The 25230-nt window shown below is 41.6% G+C and overlaps 1 protein-coding gene across 1 annotated transcript in view; it reads left to right on the top strand.

Moving 5' to 3' along the window:
• Positions 1-23848, top strand: part of LOC149427567 (uncharacterized) — a 56354-nt gene extending 32506 nt beyond the window's left edge. The window contains exons 10-20 of the mRNA XM_089667902.1: positions 368-641; positions 3472-3632; positions 3953-4000; positions 5253-5300; positions 5795-5842; positions 7851-8133; positions 12743-12897; positions 13545-13598; positions 16232-16514; positions 21136-21308; positions 23662-23848. Of these exons, the coding sequence (XP_089524028.1) occupies positions 368-641; positions 3472-3632; positions 3953-4000; positions 5253-5300; positions 5795-5842; positions 7851-8133; positions 12743-12897; positions 13545-13598; positions 16232-16514; positions 21136-21308; positions 23662-23828 (1694 nt within the window). The 3' untranslated portion in view covers positions 23829-23848. The remainder of the gene's footprint in view (positions 1-367; positions 642-3471; positions 3633-3952; positions 4001-5252; positions 5301-5794; positions 5843-7850; positions 8134-12742; positions 12898-13544; positions 13599-16231; positions 16515-21135; positions 21309-23661) is intronic.
• The last annotated feature ends 1382 nt before the right edge of the window (positions 23849-25230 follow it).

Below are 25230 nucleotides of genomic sequence, written 5' to 3'. Positions count from 1 at the left end.
ACTTCCATTGGCAGACCCAGAACATTGTCTGGCTCTGTTCAATACTCAATTAGCTTCAATGGAAGTCAGGTGAGACATCAGGAGTGTAAAAAAACCCCCCCTGATGTCTCATTAAAGAGAACCCGTCGTAACAAAATTTTATCGCACATGGGATTTAATGGCAGAGGGGGACCTGGTCTGCGACGTCATAATGTGACACCAGTGGATCCGCTGGGTAGATGGGTACGTGAATCGAGGACCATGCTACATAACAGGTGGTGGGGGGGTAAAAATTAACAAAATGCAAGATGGGAGGGTGTTACTTGTTACCTGTGATCATGTTGTAAGAATCAAAGATCACTGAGACTGCTTTTGATAAATTTTCCAGCTCCCAATGTGGCCCCAAAAGGAACAGCCACCCAATCCAGTGATCACGAGCGCGCACAAGCCAAAAAGGCCATTGATGGCTCGCTGTCAAATAATCATCCGCACTGCAGCCACACGCAGTATGACCTCGAGCCTTGGTGGAATCTGGATCTGAACTCCAGGATGAGGATCTTCTCCATCGCCATCACCAACCGAAAAGAATGTTGTGGCCACAGACTCAACGGGGCCGAAATTCGCATTGGGTTCTCCAAAGACGACGTGAGAGAAAATGCAAAGTAAGGACACGGAAGGATGTAATTTTGGTGAAATACAAATACTAATGCCTCGGGAACACATTGTTCGATCACAGAATTGATAGCGACATATCTTGAAGACGATAGCCATGGAGTGCCCCCTACCAAGCATTGCTCAACGTACCAATTCCTGACCTTTCTACTCATAGAATGGGCGTTGGTCCTCCATATTTTCATGGCCACCCGACTCAAAATATCTAGGGACTAGAAAACCCCAACCCTACAGCAGCAATTCTAGCTAGTGGTGCACCGAAATGAAAGTACCCCATCATTGGTGTCAGTGGGCGGAATAGTGCCCCATCATTGGTGTCAGTGGGAGGAATAGTGCCCCATCATTGGTGTCAGTGGGAGGAATAGTGCCCCATCGTTGGTGTCAGTGGGGGGAATAGTGCCCCATCATTGGTGTCAGTGGGAGGAATAGTGCCCCATCATTGGTGTCAGTGGGAGGAATAGTGCCCCATCATTGGTGTCAGTGGGAGGAATAGTGCCCCATCATTGGTGTCAGTGGGAGGAATAGTGCCCCATCATTGGTGTCAGTGGGAGGAATAGTGTCCCATCATTGGTGTCAGTGGGAGGAATAGTGCACCATCATGGGTGTCAGTGGGAGGAATAGTACCCCATCATTGGTGTCAGTGAGAGGAATAGTGCCCATAGTGGATGCCAATGGGAAAAATAGTGCCTCATTGTTGATGTCAGTGGGAGGAATAGTGCCCCATCATCGGTGTCAGTGGGAGGAAGAGCGTCCTATTGTTGGTGTCATTTAGGGGAAATAATGCTCCATCATTGGTATCGGTGGCAGGAATAGTGCCCCATCGTTGGTGTCAGTGGGGGGAATAGTGCCCCATCATTGGTGTCAGTGAGAGGAATAGTGCCCCATCATTGGTGTCAGTGAGAGGAATAGTGCCCCATACTGGGTGCCAATGGGAAAAATAGTGCCTCGTTGTTGATGTCAGTGGGAGGAATAGTGTCCTATTGTTGGTGTCAGTGGGAGGAATAGTGTCCTATTGTTGGTGTCAGTGGGAGGAATAGTGCCCCATCATTGGTGTCAGTGGGAGGAATAGTGCCCCATCATTGGTATCAGTGGAAGGAATAGTGTCCCATCATTGGTGTCAGTGGGAGGAATAGTGCCCAATCATTGGTGTCAGTGGGAGGAATAGTGCCCCATCATTGGTGTCAGTGGGAGGAATAGTGTCCCATCATTGGTGTCAGTGGGAGGAATATAATATCATTATAATAAAACACAGTGCAGCACTATATGCCAGGTCTCCCAGCACAGTCTTAGGATCATGGAGGAGATTCCAGGAGACAAGAGCATGGAGGAGATTCCAGGAGACAGGCAGTTAATCTAGGAGGGCTGGACAGGGCTGTAGAAGGTCCTTAACCCATCAGCAGGACCGGTATCTGCTCCTTTGTGCAAGGAGGAACAGGATGAGCCCTGCCAGAACCCTACAAAATGACCCCCAGCAGGCCACTGGTGTGAATGTCTCTGACCAAACAATCAGAAACAGACTTCATGAGGGTGGCCTGAGGGCCCGACATCCTCCAGTGGCCCTGTGCTCACTGCCCGGCACCATAGAGCTGGATTGGCGTTGGCCATTGAACACCAGAATTGGCAGGTCCCCCCCTGGCACCCTGTGATTTTCACAGATGAGAGCAGGTTCCCCCTGAGCACATGTGACAGACGTGAAAGGGTCTGGAGGAGCCGTGGAGAACATTCTGCTGCCTGTAACATGGTTCAGCATGACCGTTGTGGTGGTGGGTCAGTGATGGTCTGGGGAGGCATATCCATGGAGGACACACAGACCTCTACAGGCTAGACAATGGCACCCTGACTGCCATTAGGTATCGGGATGAAATCCTTGGACCCATTGTCAGACCCTACAGTGCAGTGGGTCCTGGGTTCCTCCTGCTGAGGTGGGTCCTGGGTTCCTCCTGGTGCAGTGGGTCCTGGGTTCCTCCTAGTGCGGTGGGTCCTGAGTTCCTTCTGGTGCAGGGGGTCCTGGGTTCCTCCTGGTGCGGTGGGTCCTGGGTTCCTTCTGGTGCAGTGGGTCCTGGGTTCCTCCTGGTGCAGTGGGCCCTGGATTCCTCCTGGTGCAGTGGGCCCTGGGTTCCTCCTGGTGCAGTGGGGCCTGGGTTCCTCCTGGTGCAGCGGGTCCTGGGTTCCTCCTGGTGCACGACAATACCCGGCCTCATGTGGGGAGAGTATGCAGGCAGTTCCTGGAGGATGAAGGAATTGATACCATTGAATGGCCCCCACACTTGCCTGACCTAAATCCAATAGAACCCCTCTGGGATGTCATGTTTCGGTCCATCCGATGCCCCCAGGTGGCACCTCACACTGTCCAGGAGCTCAGTGATGCCCTGGTCCAGATCTGGGAGGAAATCCCCCAGGACACCATCCGTGGTCTCATTAGGAGCCTCCCCCTACGTTGTCAGACATGCATACAAGCACGTGGGGGCCACACAGACTACTGAGGACCATTCTGAGTTGCTGCAATGACATTTCACCAACATGGACTCGCCTGCTGCATCATTTCTTCACTTTGATGTTCGGGGTGTCTGTGAATTCAGTCCTCTGTAGGTCGATCATTTCCATCCAATGATGGGGCGTCCTTACGTTCCTCACCCATCCCCCCGTCCATGTCAGTATAGAGATCCAGCAGGAGATTCCTCCCCATTGGGGTCTGTTGGGTTCTCAGAGTCGTCCTCCATGTTCTGGAGCCGTGTAGATATTCGAGAAGGTTGTAGTAACTTTCTGTAGACATGAAATGTATAAATAAACGATCGATGAGGTTCGGCCTCTGTGTTCCAGGTGTGCGATCCTTACCAGGGTGGAGCAAGGAGGAACTCTCGCTGTGAACTGCCATGGCATGGAGGGGCGATATGTGTCTGTTGTCATCCCACGCCGTAGAGAGTCCCTCACCCTCTGTGAGGTTCAAGTCTTCGCTCTGCCAACCGATGAGCCAGAAAACGGTAAATCGCAATCAGCAACAGGAGAATTTCACATTAATGATCATTTTTCAGAAAATTACAAATATTTTTGGCAGTTTTAGGTACAGATTTCTTTAGATTTCTCCATTCTTGGAACTTTAGAACCTCAGAACATCTCTGACTTTTTTTTCAAACCTTTAGTTTTTGACCTTTCTACTGAAATTAAAGGAATAAAAAAAAAAATATTTATTGAAAATTAAAATGTAATAGTAAAAAAACGTATTTCCTTCTTTTAATGGATAATTATAAAATAAATAATAGTTATAAAATAATTTCGTAACTGTTTGTAATTATTTTAACAGAGAAAATAGATCTCGAACCTGAAAAGAAGCCAAAAACTCTGAACTCAGGTAGGATTTTCAAGCTGTGCATGGTAAGAGGTTAGACTTAATTGTGCAAAATAATTGTTACATTTTACAGTTTACCATAAAAAAGAAAAGATATTCTGATAGTCTGTAGAGTTAAGCGTTAAGAATATTATTATTATTATTATTATTATTATTTTAGTGTATTATTATTATTGTTGTTATTATTATTATTATTATTTTAGTGTATTATTATTATTGTTGTTATTATTATTATTATTATTATTATTATTTTTAGTGTATTATTATTATTGTTGTTGTTATTATTATTATTATTTTAGTGTATTATTATTATTGTTGTTATTATTATTGTTATTATTATTGTTATTTTTAGTGTATTATTATTATTGTTGTTATTATTATTATTTTAGTGTATTATTATTATTGTTGTTATTATTATTATTGTTATTTTTAGTGTATTATTATTATTGTTGTTGTTATTATTATTATTTTAGTGTATTATTATTATTGTTGTTATTATTATTGTTATTATTATTGTTATTTTTAGTGTATTATTATTATTGTTGTTATTATTATTATTATTATTTTAGTGTATTATTATTATTGTTGTTATTATTATTATTGTTATTTTTAGTGTATTATTATTATTGTTATTATTATTATTGTTATTTTTAGTGTATTATTATTATTGTTGTTATTATTATTATTATTTTAGTGTATTATTATTATTGTTGTTATTATTATTATTATTATTATTGTTATTTTTAGTGTATTATTATTATTGTTATTATTATTATTGTTATTTTTAGTGTATTATTATTATTGTTGTTGTTATTATTATTATTTTAGTGTATTATTATTATTGTTGTTATTATTATTGTTATTTTTAGTGTATTATTATTATTGTTATTATTATTATTATTATTTTAGTGTATTATTATTATTATTGTTGTTATTATTATTATTGTTATTTTTAGTGTATTATTATTATTGTTATTATTATTATTGTTATTTTTAGTGTATTATTATTATTGTTGTTATTATTATTATTATTATTATTTTAGTGTATTATTATTATTGTTGTTATTATTATTATTATTATTGTTATTTTTAGTGTATTATTATTATTATTATTATTGTTATTATTAATATTATTATTGTTATTTTTAGTGTATTATGTTTATTATAATTTTTTTATTATTATTATTATTATTATTATTAATAATGATATATAGTTATAAAATAATTTAATGGCTACCTGTTATTATTTTAACAGAGAAAAAGGATCTCGAACCTGAAAAGAAGCCAAAAACTCTGAACTCAGGTAGGATTTTCAAGCTGTGCATGGTAAGAGGTTAGACTTAATTGTGCAAAATAATTGTTACATTTTACAGTTTACCGTAAAAAGAAAAGATATGCTGATAGCAGGGGCGGACTGACAACTCATAGGGCCCCCGGGCAATAGGGGATCATGGGGCCCCTGTGACCTTGCCCAAACTCAAAAAAGCCTATGAAAAAGGTAACGGGGGCATCTCATGGGGCCCCCTACTGACCCCGGGCCCTCGGGCAGTGCCCGAGTTTCCAAATGGTCAGTCCGCCCCTGGCTGATAGTCTGTAGAGGTAAGCGTTAAGAATATTATTATTATTATTATTATTATTTTAGTGTATTATTATTATTGTTGTTATTTTTAGTGTATTATGTTTAGTGTATTATTTTTATTATTATTTATATTTTTATTATTATTTTTTTATTATTATTATTAATAATGATATATAGTTATAAAATAATTTTATGACTACCTGTTATTATTTTAACAGAGACAAAGGATCTCAAACCTGAAAAGAAGCACAAAAATCTGAATGCAGGTAGGATTTTCAAGCTGTGTATGGAAAGAGGTTAGACTTATGCAAAACAATAATAATAATAATTATAATAACAACAACAACAACAAATGTAATAATAAAATAATAATAAATATAAATAATAATAATATATTTCTTATTATTATTATTATATTTGTTATCATTATTATTATTATATTAATATATTATTAATAACAACAACAATAACAACAAATATAATAATAATAATAATAATAATAATATTTCTTATTATTTTATTATTATTATATTTGTTATCATTATTATTATTATTTTATTATTATAGTTGTTGTTTTTACTATTATTATTATTATTATTATTATTATTATTATTAATAATAATAACAACAACAGATATAATAATAATAATAATAATAATAAAAACAACAACTATAATAATAAAATAATAATAATAATAATGATAACAAATATAATAATAATAAAATAATAAGAAATATTATTTTTATTATTATTATTATATTTATTGTTGTTATTAATAATATATTAATATAATAATAATAATGATAACAAATATAATAATAATAATAATATTTCTTATTATTTTATTATTATTATATTTGTTATCATTATTATTATTATTTTATTATTATAGTTGTTGTTTTTATTATTATTATTATTATTATTAATAATAATAATAATAATAATAACAACAACAGATATAATTATTATTATTATCCATAAGTCTGAAATGTTTGTTACTTCCACAATATTCTCATTTTGAAAATGAGCCGATACTGTGCAGGTCATTGCTGGGGTCAGTGTAAAGACGTAGTGTGGGTGGGGCCACAGGGGGAAGTTTCTCCTGGCACAAAATTTTTAGGAGGGGTGCCAGGAAGCTGTCAAAGCCAACAGCCAATCATAGGCAGCAGAGGCATTGCCCGCCCCCCAGGCACGCCCCTTGCATATGTGCCTAGGTTATGTAGTTGGTATTCTTTCAATTTCTCAAACAGATCGAATAAAACACTTTAATTTGTACATTTAACAGACCAAACAGAGCAGTTGGTTGTCAGAGCGGACGTACACTTTAAGGATCCACAATCCTCTCTGACAGTTTGCACTTTGGCGTAGCGTTATCCTGAGTTTTAATTTTAATTATCGCCACAATTCCCATAGTTTGGGGGGTTTTCTTTCTACTTTTTCATTTTATTTGACAGTTATCAATAATGGCTGTAAAATGTAATTAGAATTTAAAATGTATTATTATATTTTTTGTCTATAAGCAACTGTCTTTTTTTTGCAACAGCTTTCATTTTTTTAAAGCAACTGCCTTTTTTTTTTAAATAGCAACTGTCTTTTTTTTTTAAAGCAATTAATTTTTTTTAATCAGCTGTCATTTTTTCAAAGCAACTGCCATTTTAAAAAAAAGCAACTGTCATTATTTTTAAAAGAAACTGTCATTTTTTTAACCAGCTGTTATTTTTTTCAAAGCAACTACCATTTTATTTTATTTTTTAAAAAGCAACTGTCATTTTTTTAAAGCAACTAATTTTTTTAATGAGCTTTAATTTTTTTTCAAAGCAACTGCCATTATATTATGTTGTTTAAAGCAACTATTATTTTATTAAAGCAACTGCCATTTTTCTATCTTTTTTAATAATTTTAGTGCCGAAAATGGCTTTGAACAAAGCCTCTCGGTCCAGCACTTACGGAGTCAGCTCGCCCAGAAATACCATTGTAATTATCTAAAAGCAACTGTCATTTAAAAAAAAATAAGCAACTGTCATTTTTTTAAATCAGCTGTCATTTTTTCAAAGCAACTGCCATTTTTTGAAGCAACTGTAATTTTTCTTTCTTTTTTTAATCTAATTTTTTTTCCCAGTCCTGGTGCCAAAACTTGTTTTGAACAAAGCCTCTCAGTCCAGCACTTATGGAGTCAGCTCGCCCAGAAACGCCATTGTAAATGTCTAAAAGCAACTGCCATTTTTTTTAAAAAAAAAAGCAACTGCCATTTTTTAATATTTTTTTCTTTCCAGTCATGGTGCCAAAACTTGCTTTGAATAAAGCCTCTCAGTCCAGCATTTACGGACTCAGCTCGCCCAGAAACGCCATTGATAATTACTTGCACAACAAAACCCCCGAGATAAACTGCGCGGTGACCACGGTGGAGTACGAACCATGGTGGGCCGTCTCACTGGAATCCAACTACATCGTCTCCGCCATCGCCATCACCAACAGGGGGGACTGCTGTGCGTCCGATCTGGACGGAGCCGAGATTCATGTAGGATATCATGACACTGACTGGAGGAGGAATCCCCTGTAAGATAAATTTTTTTTTTCTCTGTACCCCAACAGAGCCAGCATGCTGGGCATTTCTTTATGTCACAGGACCGTTTACTTCAGGAAAACGTTCTTCCCTGGAATTATTCATTTATTTAATTATATTATATATATTTCATTTATTATATACAGTTGTGTTTAAAATACTAGCCGTCAGACCTCACTAACCGGATCAATCGCTGTTTTTGGTGGAAATATTTCTACATGGCAGATAATTTCCTAGCAGGTGTAGTAGAGTCATAGAAATCCAACAGACCCAACAGTCATGACATGCATGCTGCTGATTCTGTGTCATTGAATCACTCATTGAAAGGGGCGTGTTCACAATAATAGCAGTGTGGAGTTCTATTAGTGACGTCATTCATTCTTTGATAAACAGGTGGCAATTATTGCCCTTATTTAAGGAAGGAAGGCAGCAAATGTTGGACATGCTGGTTACAGTGCATTTCTCTCTGAAATTCTGAGGAAAATGGGTCGTTCCAGACATTGTTCAGAAGAACAGCGTACCTTGATTAAAAAGTTAATTGGAGAGGGGAAAACATATAAAGAAGTGCAGAAAATGATCGGCTGCTCAGCTAAAATGATGGCAAATGCTTTAAAATGGCAACCAAAACCTGAAAGACGCGGAAGAAAGCGAAAAACTACCATTGGAATGGATAGAAGAATAGCCAAAATGGGGCAGACTAAGCCAACAATCAGCTCCAGGAAGATGAAAGAAGGTGTGACGTTCCCTGTGAGGACTCAGCCAACAATCAGCTCCAGGAAGATGAAAGAAGGTGTGATGTTCCCTGTGAGGACTCAGCCAACAATCAGCTCCAGGAAGATGAAAGAAGGTGTGACGTTCCCTGTGAGGACTGTTACAATTAGAAGACGTCTATGTGAAGCCAAGCTATCTGCAAGAAGCCCCCGCAAAGTCCCACTGTTGGGAAAAAGACGTGCTGAAGAGGTTACAATCTGACAAAGAGCACATTGACCGGCCTAAAGAGAAATGGCGCAACATTTTGTGGACTGATGGAAGGAAGATTGTTCTTTTTGGGTCTAGTGGGCGGAGACAGTTTGTCAGACGACCCCCAAACACTGAATTCAAGCCACAGTACACTGTGAAGACCGTGAAGCATGGTGGTGCAAGCATCATGATATGGGGGTGTTTCTCATACTACGGTGTTGGGCCTATTTATCGCATACCAGGGATCATGGATCAGTCTGAATCCATCAGAATACTTGAAGAGGTCATGCTGCCTTATGCTGAAGAGGAAATGCCCTTGAAATGGGGGTTCCAACAAGACAACGACCCCAAACACACCAGTAAACGGGCAACATCTTGGTTCCAGACCAACAAGATGGACGTTATGGAGTGGCCAGCCCAATCCCCGGATCTTCATCCAATAGAAAACTTGTGGGGTGACATCAAAAATGCCGTTTCTGAGGCAAAACCAAGAAATAGAGAAGAACTGTGGAATGTGGTCCAATCATCCTGGGCTGGAATACCTGATCACAGGGGCCAGAAGTTGGGGGACTCCATGCAACACAGATGTACAGCAGTTCTCAGAAACAGTGCGACTACAACCAAATATTCATGAAGTCATTCAAAGGAAAGCAAAATCTTCAAACATTTCTCAGTTTATATAGTGAATGTTGGAGTTTGTAAAGAAGAATACAAACACTGAGATTTTTTTTGAACGTCTAATATTCACTTTTCTTCCATTTTTTTAGAGGAACAACACAAATTTGTTGTATTTTTCTTCATGTTGTGATTTGGAATAGAATGTGTCGTGTTCCCAATGCATTTGTGTGGATGGAAATAAAAGGATTACAAGGATTTTCAGCTTTAGTCACTTTTTTCAACACAGTGCGATTATTTTGAACACAACTGTATATTGTGTGTGTGTATATATATATATATATATATATATATATACAGTCAGGTCCATAAATATTGGGACATGGACACAATTCTGACATTTTTGGCTCTATACACCACCACAATGGATATGAAATGAAACAAACAAGATGTGCTTTAACTGCAGACTGTCAGCTTTAATTTGAGGGTATTTACATCCAAATCAGGTGAACGGTGTAGGAATTCCAACAGTTTGCATATGTGCCTCCCACTTCTTAAGGGACCAAAAGTAATGGGACAGAATAATAATCATAAATCAAACTTTCACTTTTTAATACTTGGTTGCAAATCCTTTGCAGTCAATGACAGCCTGAAGTGTGGAACGCATAGACATCCCCAGACGCTGGGTGTCATCCCTGGTGATGCTCTGCCAGGCCTCTACTGCAACTGTCTTCAGTTCCTGCTTGTTCTTGGGGCATTTTCCCTTCAGTTTTGTCTTCAGCAAGTGAAATGCTCAATCGGATTCAGGTCAGGTGATTGGCCATTGCAGAACATTCCACTTCTTTGGTTGCTTTTGCAGTCTGCTTTGGGTCATTGTCCATCTGCACTGTGAAGCCTCCAATGAGTTGTGAAGCATTTGGCTGAATATGAGCCGATAATATTCCCGAAACACTTCACAATTCATCCGGCTGCTTCTGTCAGCCGTCACATCATCAATAAATACAAGAGAAGCAGTTCCATTGGCAGCCATACATGCCCACGCCATGACACTACCACCACCATGATCACTGATGAGGTGGTATGCTGAGGACCATGAGCAGTTCCTTCTCCATACTCTTCTCTTCCCATCACTCTGGTACAAGTTGATGTCGGTCTCCTCTGTCCATAGGATGTTGTTCCAGAACTGTGAAGGCTTTTTTACATGTCGTTTGGCAAACTCTAATCTGGCCTTCCTGTGTTTGAGGCTCACCAATGGTTTCCATCTTGTGGTGAACCCTCTGTATTCACTCTGGTGAAGTCTTCTCTTGATTGGTGACTTTGACACACATACACCTACCTCCTGGAGAGTGTTCTTGATCTGGCCAACTGTTGTGAAGGGTGTTTTCTTCACCAGGGAAAGAATTCTTCGCTCATCCACCACAGTTGTTTTCCGTGGTCTTCCGGGTCTTTTGGTGTTGCTGAGCTCACCGGTGCGTTCCTTCTTTTTAAGAATGTTCCAAACAGTTGTTTTGGCCACGCCTAATGTTTTTGCTATCTCTCTGATGGGTTTGTTTGTTTTTTCAGCCTAATGATGGCTTCACTGATGGTGACAGCTCTTTGGATCTCATCTTGAGAGTTGACAGCAACAGATTCCAAATGCAAATAGCACACTTGAAATGAGCTCTGGACCTTTTATCTGCTCATTGTAATTGGGATAATGAGGGAATAACACACACCTGGCCATGGAACAGCTGAGAAGCCAATTGTCCCATTACTTTTGGTCCCTTAACAAGTGGGAGGCACATATGCAAACTGTTGTAATTCCTACACCGTTCACCTGATTTGGATGTAAATACCCTCAAATTAAAGCTGACAGTCTGCAGGTAAAGCACATCTTGTTCGTTTCATTTCAAGTCCATTGTGGTGGTGTATAGAGCCAAAAATGTTAGAATTGTGTCGATGTCCCAATATTTATGGACCTAACTGTATATATATAAATATATATATATAATCTATTATATTTATATATATTTCATTTATTATGTAGTATATTTATATATTTAATTAATTATATAGTTTATTTATATATATTTCATTTATTATATAGTATATTTATATAGTTAATTAATTATATAGTATATTTATATATATTTCATTTATTATATTGTATATTTATATAGTTAATTAATTATATAGTGTATTTATATATATTTCATTTATTATATAGTATATTTATATATATTTCATTTATTATATAATATATTTAATTAATTATATAGTATATTTATATATATTTCATTTATTATATAGTATATTTATATATATATTTCATTTATTATATAGTATATTTATATATTTAATTAATTATATAGTGTATTTATATATATTTCATTTATTATATAGTATATTTATATATTTAATTAATTATATAGTATATTTATATATATTTCATTTATTATATAGTATATTTATATATATTTCATTTATTATATAGTATATTTATATATTTAATTAATTATATAGTGTATTTATATATATTTCATTTATTATATAGTATATTTATAGATTTCATTACTTATATAGTATATTTATATATATTTCATTTATTTTATAATATATTTATATATTTAATTAATTATATAGTATATTTATATATATTTCATTTATTATATAATATATTTATATAGTTAATTATATAGTATATTTATATATATTTCATTTATTATATAATATATTTATATATTTAATTAATTATATAGTATATTTATATATATTTCATTTATTATATAGTATATTTATATATTTAATTAATTATATAGTATATTTATATATATTTCATTTATTATATAATATATTTATATAGTTAATTATATAGTATATTTATATATATTTCATTTATTATATAATATATTTATATATTTAATAAATTATATTGTATATTTATATATATTTCATTTATTATATATTATATTTATATATATTTCATTTATGGAGTGTATAGCATGGAAACTTTTGAAACCTTTAACAATCTTTTTGTCGTCTACATAGCTGTGGCATAATATCTTCCGTTGGACTTGGAAAGACACGATTGTTTAAATGTAACGGAATGGGAGGGAAATTTGTGACCATCGTGATCCCGGACAGGAACTCCTCTCTTTCCCTGTGTGAGGTGCAGGTGTTTGGAAACAAGGTAGAAAAACCTGGTAAGTATTAGTAATGTGCGGACCGGACCAATTCCAGTCCTGACATTTTCTTCATACGCAGAAAAATTAGAACTTTGTTTTTGGGGGGCTAGAAAATTATTTAGAACGCCCAAAACATCAAACAGGCGGACCTCGGTGTACGAACGCCTCGATTAACGTGATTTTCGCTTTACGAATGAAAATCCAATGAAAATAATCGCTCGGTTTACGAATTTTTTTCGCAATATAAACGGATTAATTGGTTTTCAGTGCATTTACGAATGAATTTTTCATCATGTCCCCGTACAGTATTTATGCCTTTAAAGTGCACTTTATAAAGAGATAAAAGACTTTTTTACTTGCTAAGCTAACCACGAAATTGTGACCTAAAATTAAAATAATTTTTTTTCTCCTGAAAATGTTTATAAACATTAGGTGACATAAAAAATTGCCACAACTATCTTTTTATTCTAAAATATAAAAATATATAATGTTCTGGGGGGGGGGTTACGTTATTTTATAGCCCCAAATGCAAATTTTTACATGTGTGAAAAAAAAAAAAAAAAAAAAATTGCTCTTGTGCGGACGTGTTTGAATCTCAGCGCGTTACATTATCAGGAGGGCAGTCAGAAGGAGACTTTATAATGAAATTTGTGCACTTTTTACAGTTTCATATTGTTCTTGGGATGAAGATGTTCAATCGCGGGAGAAAAATCACAGTGGTAAGAATCATTAAAAATGAAAAAAAAAATAATACCCGCTTCGATATCAGACACTTTCACCCCCTTCCTGCCCAGGCCAATTTACATCCATTCAGACTAATTGTTTTATCATTTTATTATTTTATCATTTGTTTTAGAGCTTTTTTTGGTGGTTTTTATTCACGACTGGGTTTATTTTTTTTTATATAAATGAAAAAAAAAACACAAAATTTATGGAAAAAAAAAGCTTTTTTCTTTGTTATACAATGTTGCAAATAAATAATCTCTCTTCTTCAATTTAGGACAAAACTGGGAGATATATAATTGATAATTGATCGATCCTGATGTACTGATCTCATTTCTAGAGGCCCTAAAGCGTCAGGACAGTACAAATCCCCCCCAAATGTCAGGACAGTACAAATCCCCCCAAATGTCAGGATGGTACAAATCCCCCCAAATGTCAGGACGATACAAATCCCTCCAAATGTCAGGATGGTACAAATCCCCCCAAATGTCAGGACGATACAAATCCCTCCAAATGTCAGGACGGTACAAATCCCTCCAAATGTCAGGACGGTACAAATCCCCCCAAATGTCAGGACGGTACAAATCCCCCCAAATGTCAGGATGGTACAAATCCCCCCAAATGTCAGGATGGTACAAATCCCCCCAAATGTCAGGACAGTACAAATCCCCCCAAATGTCAGGATGGTACAAATCCCCCCCAAATGTCAGGACGGCACAAATCCCCCCAAATGTCAGGACAGTACAAATCCCCCCAAATGTCAGGATGGTACAAATCCCCCCCAAATGTCAGGACGATACAAATCCCTCCAAATGTCAGGACTGTACAAATCCCCCCCAAATGTCAGGACAGTACAAATCCCCCCAAATGTCAGGAGGGTACAAATCCCTCCAAATGTCAGGAGGGTACAAATCCCTCCAAATGTCAGGACGGTACAAATCTCCCCCAAATGTCAGAATGGTACAAATCCCTCCAAATGTCAGGACGGTACAAATCTCCCCCAAATGTCAGAATGGTACAAATCCCTCCAAATGTCAGAATGGTACAAATCCCTCCAAATGTCAGAATGGTACAAATCCCCCCCAAATGTCAGGACAGTACAAATCTCCCCCAAATGTCAGGAGGGTACAAATCCCTCCAAATGTCAGGACGGTACAAATCCCCCCAAATGTCAGGACAGTACAAATCCCCCCAAATGTCAGGACTGTACAAATCCCCCCCAAATGTCAGGACTGTACAAATCCCCCCCAAATGTCAGGACGATACAAATCCCTCCAAATGTCAGGACGGTACAAATCTCCCCCAAATGTCAGGACGGTACAAATACCCCCCAAATGTCAGGACAGTACAAATCCCCCCCAAATGTCAGGACGGTACAAATCCCCCCAAATGTCAGGACGGCACAAATCCCCCAAATGTCAGGATAGTACAAATCCCCCCCAAAATGTCAGGACTGTACAAATCCCCCCAAATATCAGGACGGTACAAATACCCTCCAAATGTCAGGATGGTACAAATCCCCCCAAATGTCAGGATGGTACAAATACCCCCCAAATGTCAGGATGGTACAAATCCCCCAAATGTCAGGACAGTACAAATCCCCCAAATGTCAGGACGGTACAAATACCCCCCAAATGTCAGGATGGTACAAATACCCCCCAAATGTCAGGACAGTACAAATCCCCCAAATGTCAGGATGGTACAAATACCCCCCAAATGTCAGGATGGTACAAATACCCCCCAAATGTCAGGATAGTACAGATACCCCCAAATGTCAAGATGGTACAAATCCCCCCCAAATGTCAGGACAGTACAAACACCCCCAAATATCAGGACGGTACAAATCCCCCCAAAATGTCAGGATGGTACAAATCCCCCCAAATGTCAGGATGGTACAAATCCCCCCAAATGTCAGGATGGTACAAACACCCCCAAATATCAAGACGGTACAAATCCCCCCAAAATGTCAGGATGGTACAAATCCCCCCAAATGTCAGGATGGTACAAATCCCCCCAAATATCAAGACGGTACAAATCCCCCCAAATGACCCCTTTTTGGAAAGTAGACAGTCTGAGGTATTTAATAAGAGGAATGGCGAGTTTTTTGAAGTCAAAATTTTTTGTCACACTTTTTTTTGGAAAATGAAGAAATGACATAAAATAAATGTTTTTCTTTTTACATGCAGTCACCGCAGCAGTACAGGGCCACCGTATGACTGGTGGGGGGTGATCACAGTGATAGCCAATCGCAGGCAATCACAGCAATCCGGTGATCGGGAATAGGTCCTCCTGGGTCCCGGTCAATAGTAAGAGGCAGGAAGCTGTCCATGACAGCTCGGTCCGTGCGCTGGGAGCATGCTGTGAATAAAGACATTTTATTATAATAAATGTGATCATGTTACTTCTACTCAGGGGCGGACTGACAACTCATGGGGCCCCCGGGCAATAAGGGATCATGGGGCCCCTGTGTCCTTGCCCAAACTCAAAAAAGCCTATGAAAAAGGTACCAGGGGCATCTCATGGGGCCCCTTACTGACCCCGGGCCCTTGGGCAGTGCCCGAGTTTCCAAATGTTCAGTCGCCCCTGCTTCTACTTATGTAAATACAACAGCCAAACCGGTCTCTTCCAGCCACAAATATGGCCCCGCAGGGCTTAGCATCTCAGCCACCGTACGGCGGGTACCAGTATGGAAAAGAAGCCAAGCTGGCCAATGATGAAAATTTGAACAGCAATTACTACGGAGGCAGCTGCACCCACACCAACGAGGAATGGGAACCTTGGTGGACGGTGGATTTAAAATCCAGAATGAACGTTTCCTCCGTCGTCCTGACCGTTCGAAGTGACTGCTGCATCCAGAGGCTCTACGGGGCCGAGATCCGCATAGGGAACGCCAAAAATCGAGACAACCCCAGGTAAGCGTATTTACTAATGTTGTTCCTAAAGGGTATCGGCGTTTCCAGCAATTCAAGGAAAACAGGGGCAGGGGAGTCTGCGTTGCCCCGGAACAATTGGCTTCATTTGTTGGGTTTTCTAAATAAAAGAAATAAGGGAAAATAATGATTGTAATAAATAGATAATAAAATTGTGCGGAAGAAAGACGGCCATGTGGGAGCACTGCTACCATGGGTGACCAGCTTGGCTGTCAGGGTCTGGATCTGGACCTGGGACCTCTGCAGTGTCTGGATTTAGCTCTTGTTGATGGGCCACCTGAGATGCTGGACTTGTTTCTGGTGAACCTTGAACTCTTTGCTCCTCCCATGAACTTCCTATATAAGCCACGCCTTTGCACTTCCTGTTTGCCAGATTAGTGAGCTCTCTCCAGCTGATATCTCACACCTTTGTGTACCTGAAGATGTTCTTATCGTTGCTACCACTTGTTATTGACCCCTGGTTTGTTCATTGACTATGCTTCCATCTGATCCCTTCCAGCTGCTACTCATTGCTGACCCCTGGTTTGTTCATTGACTATGCTTCGATCTCATCCCTTCCAGCTACTACTCATTGCTGACCCCTGGCTTGTTCGTTGACTACGCTTCCATCTCATCCCTTCCAGCTACTACTCATTGCTGACCCCTGGCTTGTTCGTTGACTACGCTTCAATCTGATCCCTTCCAGCTACTACTCATTGCTGACCCCTGGTTTGTTCGTTGACTACGCTTCCATCTCATCCCTTCCAGCTACTACTCATTGCTGACCCCTGGTTTGTTCGTTGACTACGCTTCCATCTCATCCCTTCCAGCTACTACTCATTGCTGATCCCTGGCTTGTTCGTTGACTACGCTTCCATCTGATCCCTCCCAGCTACTACTCATTGCTGACCCCTGGCTTGTTCATTGACTACGCTTCCATCTGATCCCTTCCAGCTACTACTCATTGCTGACCCCTGGTTTGTTCGTTGACTACGCTTCCATCTGATCCCTCCAGCTACTACTCATTGCTGACCCCTGGCTTGTTCATTGACTACGCTTCCATCTGATCCCTTCCAGCTACTACTCATTGCTGACCCCTGGCTTGTTCGTCGGCTACGCTTCCATCTGATCCCTCCCAGCTACTACTCATTGCTGACCCCTGGCTTGTTCGTCAGCTACGCTTCCATCTGATCCCTTCCAGCTACTACTCATTGCTGACCCCTGGCTTGTTCGTCAGCTACGCTTCCATCTGATCCCTTCCAGCTACTACTCATTGCTGACCCCTGGTTTGTACATCGACTACGCTTCCATCTGATCCCTCCCAGCTACTACTCATTGCTGACCCCTGGCTTGTTCATTGACTACGCTTCCATCTGATCCCTTCCAGCTACTACTCATTGCTGACCCTGGCTTGTACATCGACTACGCTTCCATCTGATCCCTACCAGCTATGTTGCTTATGTGCTTCATCTGCTACCTGACTCCCGCTTACTCTCTTCCTCCTGAGAGCCACCACCTGGCATTAGCATGCAGTGAAACTCATCTCCACCATCCACCATATGAAGCTCCATCACCTCCATTATCCACCATCAAGAGTTCCATCACCTCAATCATCCACCATCAACAGCTCCATTATCTCCATCATCCACCATCAGGAGCTCCATCACCTCCATCATCCACCATCAGGAGCTCTGGTGAAGACCAGCTAGTGCTTAGACCCCATGCCTTGGGTGAGCCTGGGTCATCCACTAGTGGATCCGCTTGTGTAGTAATCCAGCTGAATGACTCGTGAATCAGCCAATGGCCTCCAAGCCTGACTCCAGACCATGACAACTGAACTGAAAACTGTGAGCTCCACGAGATTGACCCCTTGTGGTTGGCTATTGATTTTTAGAGTCGCCACGGGCTTTCAGATAAAAGTGATCTGGGCAGCTTAAGATCACTTTTATGGGCTTCTGAAAGTGTGCCCCCCACTGGAAGGTGTGGGTATGGGTACTCCTTTTCATCCAGAACCAGAAGCCACTACCATGGTAAATGGCTCCCACAGCGAGAGCTGGAGATAATTGGGGAACATCCATTCCGTGACTAATGAACTCTCGGATAAAAAGGAAGGATCACCCGATGTCCATAGAATTGCACCTATAAACAGCCTAATAAATTATTTCCCAGATCATCAGCTCCATCTAATGGCCAAAATGTGGTTTCATTTTCTCATCTCAATGAGGACGTATACTGCATTTTGGCCACTAGATGGAACTGCCGATCATAGAAATGGATGGATTACATTGGTCAACACACTTCTTCTGACATAAGGTATTCCAATGGTTTTAAGGTAATTTTGGAGTGCTGATTCCAAATCTGACATCAGTTTTTGTCTATCACATCAGGTTTTTGAGATATCAAATATTTCATTTTCAATAAAAACAGCAAATTTATGCTCATATACCAATAGCTATACAGACATACATACAAGAATAACATTATTATTATACAGTATTTATAAAGCGCCAATAGTTCGCTCAGCGCTGTACATTACAATGGTGGAAAATACATGAAACTGTCAGGGCTCCCGGGTATGACCAGAGGTGTGTGACTGACGCAGGGAAACGCAGACTTCAGATATGTTATAAACAATATAATTTATTAACACTAACAATACATAAACGCAGTGCAATACTAAAACATAACACAGTGCAAACAAACCAAACCAAACCACCCACAGATGACAGTACATACAATGCAAGCGTCGTCAGGCAGGCCGGGTCAATATCAATCGGGCAGGTAGGTACAGGGGGAGCAAGCGGAGAATGGTCGGGGTCACAAACCAGGTTCAGCAGGTAGCGGGCAGCGTGGTACAGAGGGTCAGGCAGAGGAGAATGGTCAGACAAAGCCAGGGATCAGAGCAGGGTCAGCAACGAATCAGACAGGAACAGGAACAGGGAGCAGGAACAGGATACAGGGCCCAGGAGAAACACACACCAAGGCAGAGTCTGCAGGTCTGGCCATCCCTTAAATACACCAGTATAATCAGTTCCAGGTGTTTGACTGGCTGCAAGGTTGAGTCTCTGATTGCTGGGAGCACCCGCTGGCCAGCCCTGGTACTGCAGCTCATAAGGCAGGTGAGTCCCACTATTGCTGGCCAGTCCATTCCTGACAGAGACAATACAGTAACAATACAATACACGAGGGTTCGAGGGCCCTGCTCCTTGGAGCTTACAATCTAGGAGGGAGGGGATAGTGGTACAGGAGGAATAGCTGTGGGGGATGGAATGGTTGGAAGAGTGGAGGAGATTGGTAGCTAGAGGGCGGGGTAGGCTTCCCTGAAGAGATGGGTTTTCAAGATAAGATACAATATACAATAATAATGAAACAAACATTTAATGAGCCGTAGCACAAAGTTGTGAGTGACCGCATATCAATGTGAGTGACCGCATATCAATGTGAGTGACCGCATATCAATGTGAGTGACCGCATATTAGAATCGGATAGAATCCTTCTGCGCTAAACAGATATAATAATATATATATACACAAGCAGCTACTACCTTAACCTATACCAGAGGTGTAAAATGATTATTATTATACAGGATTTATATAGCGCCAACAGTTTGCTCAGTGATGTACATTATAATGGGAGACAGTACACGAGACAGTACAGTAACAATACGATTCAATACACGAGGGGTTCGAGGGCCCTGCCCCTTGGAGCTTACAATCTAGGAGGGAGGGGATGGTGGCACAGGAGGAAATAGCTGTGGGGAAAGGAGTGGTAGGAAGAGTGGAGGAGGTCTGAAATTAGCAGGGGGTGGGGTAGGCTTTCCTGAAGAGATAGGTTTTCAGAGTGCGCCTAAAGGAGAGGAGAGTAGGTGATAGTCTGATGGATTGGGGTAGGGAGTTCCAGAGGATGGGGAAGCCCTGGAGAAGTCCTGGAGATGGGCATGGGAGGAGGAGACCAGGGAACTAGAGAGTAGGAGGTCTTGTGAGGAGCGGAGAGTGCGTTTTGGGTGGTAGATGGATACCAGATCAGTGATGTAGTTTGGGGCATTATTATGAACAGCTTTGTACGTCAGTGTTAGCATTTTGAATTTTATGCGTTGGGCAATCGGAAGCCAGTGGAGGGATTGGGGGAGGGGGGCGGTGGATACGGAGCGGTTGGTAAGGTGGATGAGTCGGGCCGCAGCATTCAAGATAGACTGAAGCGGGGATAGCCTGCGGTGGGGTAAGCCGATGAGGAGGGAGTTACAGTAGTCAAGGCGTGAAATAATAAGGGAGTGAATGTGGATATCTACATAAAAGGATATTATAAACACACTATCCTACAAATACAGCACCGTATTTTAACACTAAAGCAGTCACTGACTCGCAACAACTTGCAATCATAAGTGATAAAGAGTTAATTTCGGGTAAAATCAATGAAAATGGGATATGCCGATAGCATAAAAATGGGATGTGATAGAGCAAATCTGAGATCAGATTTGGAATCAGCACCCTGAAATGAGTCTAAAACAGCTGCAAAAGTCCAGGCCAGAATATTTTTATTATTTTTTGTTGACCAGTGTTATAGACAATATGGGGAATGTCGTCCGTTGTGTGGAGGGTTGATGATATGTCTCGCTTCTCCCAAGATGTGCTCAGATTCCATCCCGCCTTGAACCAGGAGACACCTTCTACTTTGACTGCGAAGGAATGGAAGGGCGCTATGTGTCCATTGTTATCCCGAACCGCAAGGAGTGGTTGCATATCTGTGAAGTGCAAGTGTTTGCCGAACCCACCGAGAGCCAATCAGAGGGCAGAGAAGGTCAGTAACCACTCCCACTGAAAGGGACTGTTGGACTGAGAGAACATTTTGTATTACTACACAAGATCGATGTCAGGTGGGTCATTTGTGTTTAAACTGGAGAAAACGTTAGTCAGCTGTGATTGTTGCCGTAATACCTGCAGGGCGGCTATAAAAGGGGTAAATAAAATGAAGTGCATAATTATAGCTACGGCTATGGGGCCCAGAAGCACCGGGGGCCCTGCCTTGGTAAATAGCAATTTATACACGTGACCATAGCATTTTGCCCATGAAAGGTGAACGTAGACTCACCGGCCACTTTATTAGGTCCACCTTTTAGCACCGGTTGGTTCCCCTTTTGCCTTCAGAACTGCCTTCATTCTTAGTGGCGTCAATTCAACAAAGTGTTGGAAACATTCCTCAGAGATTTGGGTCCATATTGATGGATCCACCACACCATGACACCGCCACCACCAGCCTGAACCATTGATACAAGGCAGGATGGATCCACCACACCATGACACCACCACCAGCCTGAACCGTTGATACAAGGCAGGATGGATCCACCACACCATGACACCACCACCACCAGCCAGAACCAGGGATACAAAGCAGGATGGATCCACCACACCATGACACCACCACCAGCCTGAACCGTGGATACAAGGCAGGATGGATCCACCACACCATGACACCACCACCACCAGCCTGAACCGTTGATACAAGGCAGGATGAATCCACCACACCATGACACCACCACCACCAGCCTGAACCAGGGATACAAAGCAGGATGGATCCACCACACCATGACACCACCACCAGCCTGAACCGTGGATACAAGGCAGGATGGATCCACCACACCATGACACCACCACCACCAGCCTGAACCATTGATACAAGGCAGGATGGATCCACCACACCATGACACCACCACCAGCCTGAACCGTTGATACAAGGCAGGATGGATCCACCACACCATGACACCACCACCACCAGCCAGAACCAGGGATACAAAGCAGGATGGATCCACCACACCATGACACCACCACCAGCCTGAACCGTGGATACAAGGCAGGATGGATCCACCACACCATGACACCACCACCACCAGCCTGAACCGTTGATACAAGGCAGGATGAATCCACCACACCATGACACCACCACCACCAGCCTGAACCAGGGATACAAAGCAGGATGGATCCACCACACCATGACACCACCACCAGCCTGAACCGTGGATACAAGGCAGGATGGATCCACCACACCATGACACCACCACCAGCACCAGCCTGAACCATTGATACAAGGCAGGATGGATCCACCACACCATGACACCACCACCACCAACCTGAACCATTGATACCAGGCAGGATGGATCCACTACACCATGACACCACCACCACCATCCTGAGCTGTTAATACAAGGCAGGGTGGATCTATCACACCATGACACCACCACCACCAGCCTGAACCGTTGATACAAAGCAGAATGGATCCGTGCTTTCATGTTGCTTATGCCAAATTTTGACCCTGCCATCTGAATGTCGCAGCTGAAATCCAGACTTATCAGACCTGACAAAGTTTTTCCAATCTTCTATTGTCCAAATTTGGTGACCCTATGCGAATTGTAGCCTCCGTTTCCTGTTCTTAGCTGACAGGAGTAACCCCCCCCCCCCCCCGATGTGGTCTTCTGCTGCTGTAGCCCATCTGCTTCAAGACTGGACGTGTTGTGCATTCAGAGATGGTATTCTGCATAACTTGGTTGTAATGAGTGGTTATTGGAGTTACTGTTGCCTTTCGATCATCTGGAACCAGTCTGCCCGTTCTCCTCTGACCACTGACCTCAAGAAGGCATTTTCCACAACTGCCACTCACTGAATATTTTCTCTTTTTCGGACCATTCTCTGTAACCCTAGAGATGGTTGTGCGAGAAAATCCCAGGAGATCAGCAGTTTTTGAAATACCCAGACCAGCCCGTCTGACACCAACAACCGTGCCACGTTCAAAGTCACTTAAATCCCCTTTCTTCCCCATTCTGATGCTCGGTTTGAACTTCATCAAGTCGTCTTCACCGCGTCTAGATGCCTCAATGCATCGAGTTGCCGCCATGTGATTGGCTGATTAGCAATTTGTGTCACCAAGCCATTGAACCGGTGGACCTAATAAAGTGGCCGGTGAGCGTATAACAAAAAGCCTGCATGCTATTCAGAAATATATTAGAAAATACGATAAAGGTAAATAATCAGAAAGCAAATATCACCACAAAATGTGCCCTCATCACCACAACAGAACAAATATTACAAACAGTAAAGTGCTTTCTGAATGAAGTGAGTTACAAAATGTATCTTTTTTTTTTTTTTTTACATTTCTTTAGTGAAACTAAAAGACGAAGATAGAAAAAAAGTATCTAAAAAACCTAAATCAAAGGAAGAAACGGGTAAGTCTCTGGTTCCAGTATTGCAAACTAGACTTTCTAGGAGAAAGGGCTTCTGGGTAATTGTTCCCTGCGAGCCATGTGCCCGCTTGGTTCTCAAAGTGTAACCAAAACCAAGAGCAAGAATTAGGGACGAGCTTTGGGTTCGGGAGGGGGGGGGGTAAAACTCTTGTATTTGGCCATTTTGACCTCCTGACTCCTTGGCTGCTAAAATCTGGTCAACTAAGAATCCCACCACTGTTGTGTACAGTCCATCAGCTCTGGATATTCTATCATCACGTCTTGGTTCATTCTACTGCGACCTGGAAGTGCGACTTTGCCAGGCAACTTGAGTACTACTTTGAAGCGACTTTCAGGGAATGCTGGGTAATCGTCCTGTAATGTCGGATCCAAATGACATCGATATAGAGGAGGATCCGACTTGGAGGTGACTTCTATTAAAGTCTATGGGCACAAATGGGAGAGAAGTCGCCTTAAAGCAGCACAGGAACCTTTTCTAAAGTCGGAGTGACTTTAAGAGTGCCAATCCCCCCCTTCCAGTCCGGACACTTTACCCCCCTTCCAGTCCGGACACTTTCCCTCCTTCCAGTCCGGACACTTTCCCTCCTTCCAGTCCGGACACTTTCCCCCCCTTCCAGTCCAGACACTTCCCCCCCCCCTTCCAGTCCGGACACTTTCACCCCCTTCCAGTCCGGACACTTTCCCCCCCTTCCTGTCCGGACACTTTCCCCCCCTTCCAGTCCGGACACTTTCACCCCCTTCCAGTCCGGACACTTTCACCCCCTTCCAGTCCGGACACTTTCCCTCCCTTCCAGTCTGGACACTTTCCCCCCTTCCAGTCCGGACACTTTCCCCCCCTTCCAGTCCGGACACTTTCCCCCCCTTCCAGTCTAGACACTTTCCCCTCCTTCCAGTCCGGACACTTTCCCCCCCTTCCAGTCTAGACACTTTCCCCCCTTCCAGTCCGGACACTATCTCTCCTTCTAGTGCGGACACTTTCCTCCCCCTTCCAGTCCGGACACTTTCCCCCCCTTCCAGTCCAGACACTTCCCCCCCCCCCCTTCCAGTCCGGACACTTTCCCCCCCTTCCAGTCCGGACACTTTCCCCCCCCCCCTTCCAGTCCGGACACTTCCACCCCTTCCAGTCCGGACACTTTCCCCCCTTCCAGTCCGGACACTTTCCCCCCCTTCCAGTCCAGACACTTTCCCCCCTTCCAGTCCGGACACTTTCCCCCCCTTCCAGTCCAGACAATTCCCCCCCCCCTTCCAGTCCAGACACTTTCCCTCCTTCCAGTCCGGACACTTTCACCCCCTTCCAGTCCGGACAATTTTACCCCCTTCCAGTCCGGAAACTTTCCCCCCTTCCAGTCCGGACACTTTCCCGCCTTCCAGTCCGGACACTTTCCCCCCCTTCCAGTCCAGACACTTTCCCCCCCCCCCTTCCAGTCCAGACACTTTACCCCCCTTCCAGTCCGGACACTTTCCCTCCTTCCAGTCCGGACACTTTCC

Source organism: Staurois parvus, unplaced genomic scaffold (assembly GCF_062004578.1).
Source record: "Staurois parvus isolate SC_StPar_1 unplaced genomic scaffold, SC_StPar_1.0 ptg003656l, whole genome shotgun sequence".
Taxonomy (NCBI): Eukaryota; Metazoa; Chordata; class Amphibia; order Anura; family Ranidae; genus Staurois; species Staurois parvus.
The sequence above is the reverse complement of the archived record's forward strand: the minus strand, read 5'-3'. Positions and strand labels throughout refer to the sequence as shown.